The 4,086-nt window shown below is 46.4% G+C and overlaps 1 protein-coding gene across 1 annotated transcript in view; it reads left to right on the top strand.

The window, feature by feature from the left end:
* DRAM1 (DNA damage regulated autophagy modulator 1) overlaps positions 1-3,664 on the top strand; it is a 69,315-nt gene extending 65,651 nt beyond the window's left edge. The window contains exon 5 of the mRNA XM_004700742.2: positions 1,307-3,664. Within this exon, the coding sequence (XP_004700799.1) occupies positions 1,307-1,351 (45 nt within the window). The 3' untranslated portion in view covers positions 1,352-3,664. The remainder of the gene's footprint in view (positions 1-1,306) is intronic.
* The last annotated feature ends 422 nt before the right edge of the window (positions 3,665-4,086 follow it).

Here is a 4,086-nt window from a genome sequence, read left to right as displayed (position 1 = left end):
GGGGGGATATCATCGTGAATGAGGGGAGCGCGTGATGGGGACCCAATGCCCATCTGTAGACAACCTGACATCCCTTGCAGAGGGGTAGTGGGGAGATGAGTCACTCAGGGTGCATTGTAGGAATAATGAAACTCACAACCTTCCTCTAGTTTTCTCTTTTTTTTGAAGAAAATTTGTGCAGAAAGTAGTGTTCCCAAATATCTTTCTATATACTACTGCCATGGTCAACATCTTGCATTCTTGGGGTACCTTTGCTGCCAGTGCTGTATGCTTCACTTTCCTCATATTGTTGACAACGTATTAGGCAACTTGGTCTTTTTGTAAAAAAAACTTTTTGAGTGAACCGTTTTCCCATTCAGCCATTTGTAAACAATTTGCTTTCATGGCACTGATAGCGACCCCCCACAAGGTGACTTCTTGAACGGAAGTCTCTAGCAGTGCCCCACATTAATGCAAGTTTCGCATGTGTGCTGTGAGGTGTGCGGCCCTATGTCCTGGTCATTTCCTCTTGAGGTCATGCTTATGAGACGCAAATAACAGAATAGGAATCTTTTTGAAAAATACACGTGTTTTCAGAAAAAACTATTACCAAGGCAGAGAGAAGATAGGACCTTATCAGATTTGGAAATGGGCGGTGGTGGTGGTGGGGGCACATGGAGTTTACATTTTAGGACAAGTGAATTATCAGTAAAGGATATAGGAAGTCAAGACAATTCTTTAGGCCCTAACTCAAGCACAACACAATCTGGCATAGTTTGTCTCATAGATAGTTTCATGTTTGTTTTGTTTTCTAAAAAATAATATATTTTTGTTGATAATATACATAGCAAACAAACAAGCAAAAAACCATTAAGTGTCTCTGTCAAATCTGAGACCACAGGTTACATTCTTCAAGCTGTACAGTCTCACGCTCTTTCTCTGAGGTGTTCCTCAGATGAACATAAATTCACCGCTCCCCAAGACTGTCATCTGGTCTTCCTAGTTGCCGTTGCCAATTTGATCCCATGCAAGTAGCTCCTAACAAGAGTTGTATGAGCCCCTAATAAAATGATTTTTAAAAAAGAAAAAGAAATAGCTCCTAAAAGAGCACAATGTGTAAGGCAGACCTTAAAAACAAAGCAAAACAAAAAAACGAGTTAAGCTAAACAATTGGTTTTAAGGAGACTTCAGGAGATACTTTATGTTTGAGGCTTAAAAGTGACCCCAGGGCAATCATTTTGAGGGTGTGAGACGGTCTCTGGATGCAAAGCTCCTGGGAATTTCCTAGTTGGCACTGAAATTGCTTTCTTGAAACTTTTTTTTAAAGAGTGTCACCTTAAGGATATCCACAGAGATCAACGATGACATCTGAAGCAAGAAGACCTCTCTCTCAACTGGTCAATGTCACAGTTAGCGTCTCAAAGCGGTACAGAGGACAGACAGGGCTTTGATGCTGACCTGATCCCAATGCATGTGCAGCACACCCAGGTCTTGAAAGACGTCCCCAGAGTTGTCCTATTTCCACAGGTGTGTCTCCCAGAGAAGGTAAAGGACCTATGACATTGTAGTGACGTTTTATAATTTTCTAACTAGGCACTTATATAGATATATAGTAATGCATTTATAGGGAAAACATAAACGTGTTCTTATTTTTCTACAGACTAAATCTTATTTTGTGTGATTTACACTGAGGGATTCCAAGCTTAGTACATTCATTGAAAAGTAAGATCGGTGGGGTCTGCAGAATTCACTTGTACCTTTATAGAATGAATTGTGCACCTTTATGTCAGGAGAGCATTTAGAAAGTTCACGTTACAGTTGATCATGACTGAGCTCCTGCATAGACACTACTGAGGATAACTACTGATTTTCAAGTGAAATAAGCAAAATGCCTCCATGGAGAGACCGTCACACCTCTGCACACACTAACACTAAACGAGCGTGCCAAGACCTGTTTTGAAACCCCTCTCTCTACGGCTTCCTGCTCACATGGCCCTGACTTTGACCCTTGCCAGTAATCCACTGTCCACAGTGAGAGCAATGCCAGTGGGATGGATTAATGCCAGCAAGGCTGGTTAGAAATAAAGAGCCTAGCAGGACAGAGGACATACGCCTAACAGGCGATTGGCTAACAGAACATAATCTCCTGGGGCTCACACCCTGGTCTTCACTGGGCAGACCAGGGGGGAAGAGCAGTCAGCAAGCCCCAGGCTCATGGAAGGCAGGGCTGTGGAAAAGAGACCTCTGCTTAATGTGAGGGGGCTTCAAAAAGTTTGTGGGCCATTCTCTTATTTTTTCATTCCGATTTTCCATGGATTTTTTGAAACACAGCCCCCCCCCCCCCTCCAATATGGAAGGCACTGCAAAGTCAATGTGTGGAAAGCATTAAAAGAAACGGTTCCTCAAACCACCCTTCATTGCTACTGGCTTAACACAAGAATGCTGACACTCGGTCGCCTTGAATGCCAGTGAAGCTGTCAACAAGAACAGGACCAACAGAGGCCAGGAGAAAGCTGGAGAGAGGGCCACGGGCAGTTCCAGGTTCAAGGCGCTCTTTAATTGCTCCCCCCTCATGCCTGTGGCTAGTGGCACCATGCCATGAAGGAATGTGAGTCAGGCCTTTTGCTTTAAGCCGGACCTACAGTTTCTACTTTTTCACCCAAATGTTGAGGGCTGTAGAAACATTCAGTCAGCCTGGGGGAAGCAGTGGTGCTTGAAATTAACCTTGAAGGCCTGGTCTTGAATACTTGAGAAGGGCCCGGCCTTCAGGGCCCCAAGACAGAAAACTCACGTCTGGCCTAATAGGATTGAACCTTGAGGGCATTGTATCAAGGAGCCCAATTGGACAGCCTGGGAGGGAAGCTACGGATGGAGGCTGCATGGAGCCCCTTAATAACGATTTGAGTGAGGGAAGGGGCCACAACCAGCTTCCTCTCCCATGACGAACTGCGTCTCCCCTAAGTGTACAATAGTGCAAACCTGATAGCCATTTCTGAGACCATTGTAACCTGTAATAAGACTGTGGCACCCCCTTGTGACGCTGGAACTGAAGGCCAGCACTAAAGACGGTCAACTGAGCCTGATTGGAGGAGGAGGAAAGACGAAGGACGCCGCCCATCATTCCATGGAACCGTGAGAGGACGGATCCCTGTCTGTGTTGTACTTTGCATAGACTTTTGTCACCAGCACTTGTTAATACTGCCCTGTCCTCCTATGTGTGCATCCTGTGTGCGCAGTTAGACGGGCGGGAGGGGGGTGGGGCTCCCTGAGGGCAGTACATGTGCCTTACTCTCGGTCTCTGTAACCCCTGTCTGTAACACAGTGCCTCCTGGCACATAGTAGGTGCTTCGTAAAGTACTCACTGTATGAATAAAGGCGTGACCGGGGGCGTTTGTGGTGCTGCACCCTGGGATTGGCTCTGGTTTACTAGCTGAGTTCCTGGCTGCTTTGCTGGGTGTGGCTGCCACTGTTTCGGCCAGTGCTCATCAACCTGGGCAGCTACCACAGACACTGTGATGGGGCGAGACAAAACGGCACCACCTGGCCGTGGCAGCCCGAGAAGCCCGAGTCACTCCGGACAGTCCGATCCTGCTTCTCCCCCGGGCCTCTAAAGCCGGCCTGACCCATGTTTGCTGGGCAGGAGTTCCGATTTCTGTGAAGTTGTGTTTCCTTGGATCCTGTGGCTGGGAAGGTGAAATAAAAAGGAATATTTCTTTATTTTGGTAATTGGTGTGTCTGTTACATTTCAAACCGCTCCCCTAGCCTTCTGTTCCCTTCGCTCACATTGAGGGTGTTCTTTGTGTTGATGCCTTCTGAGGTTTTGAAGGAGCTGACGAACCAAGCCCCTCTCCTGGCTCCGGTAGCCTTGGGTTTACAGCTCCAATCTCTGCCTCCCCAGGCATCTGGCTGTCTTCCTTCTGTGTACAGATCTTCTCTCATCTGTCTCTGTCTGTCTGTCTGTCTGTCTCTCTCAACGCCAATGGTTCTATTTCAGTCTAGCAAGTAGTCAGTATAACAATTGCTTCATATTTGTCAACAGAACTGTCAAGTATCAAAATATACATCCCGCAAGTTGGCTCCACGGATGCTCCTTTCATTTACTTATTT

The sequence above is a fragment of the Echinops telfairi genome, unplaced genomic scaffold (assembly GCF_000313985.2).
Source record: "Echinops telfairi isolate 266 unplaced genomic scaffold, ASM31398v2 ScPeMD7_2;HRSCAF=8, whole genome shotgun sequence".
Classification (NCBI taxonomy): Eukaryota; Metazoa; Chordata; class Mammalia; order Afrosoricida; family Tenrecidae; genus Echinops; species Echinops telfairi.
Note: the sequence above shows the minus strand (reverse complement) of the source record. Positions and strands in the feature narration are given on the sequence as shown.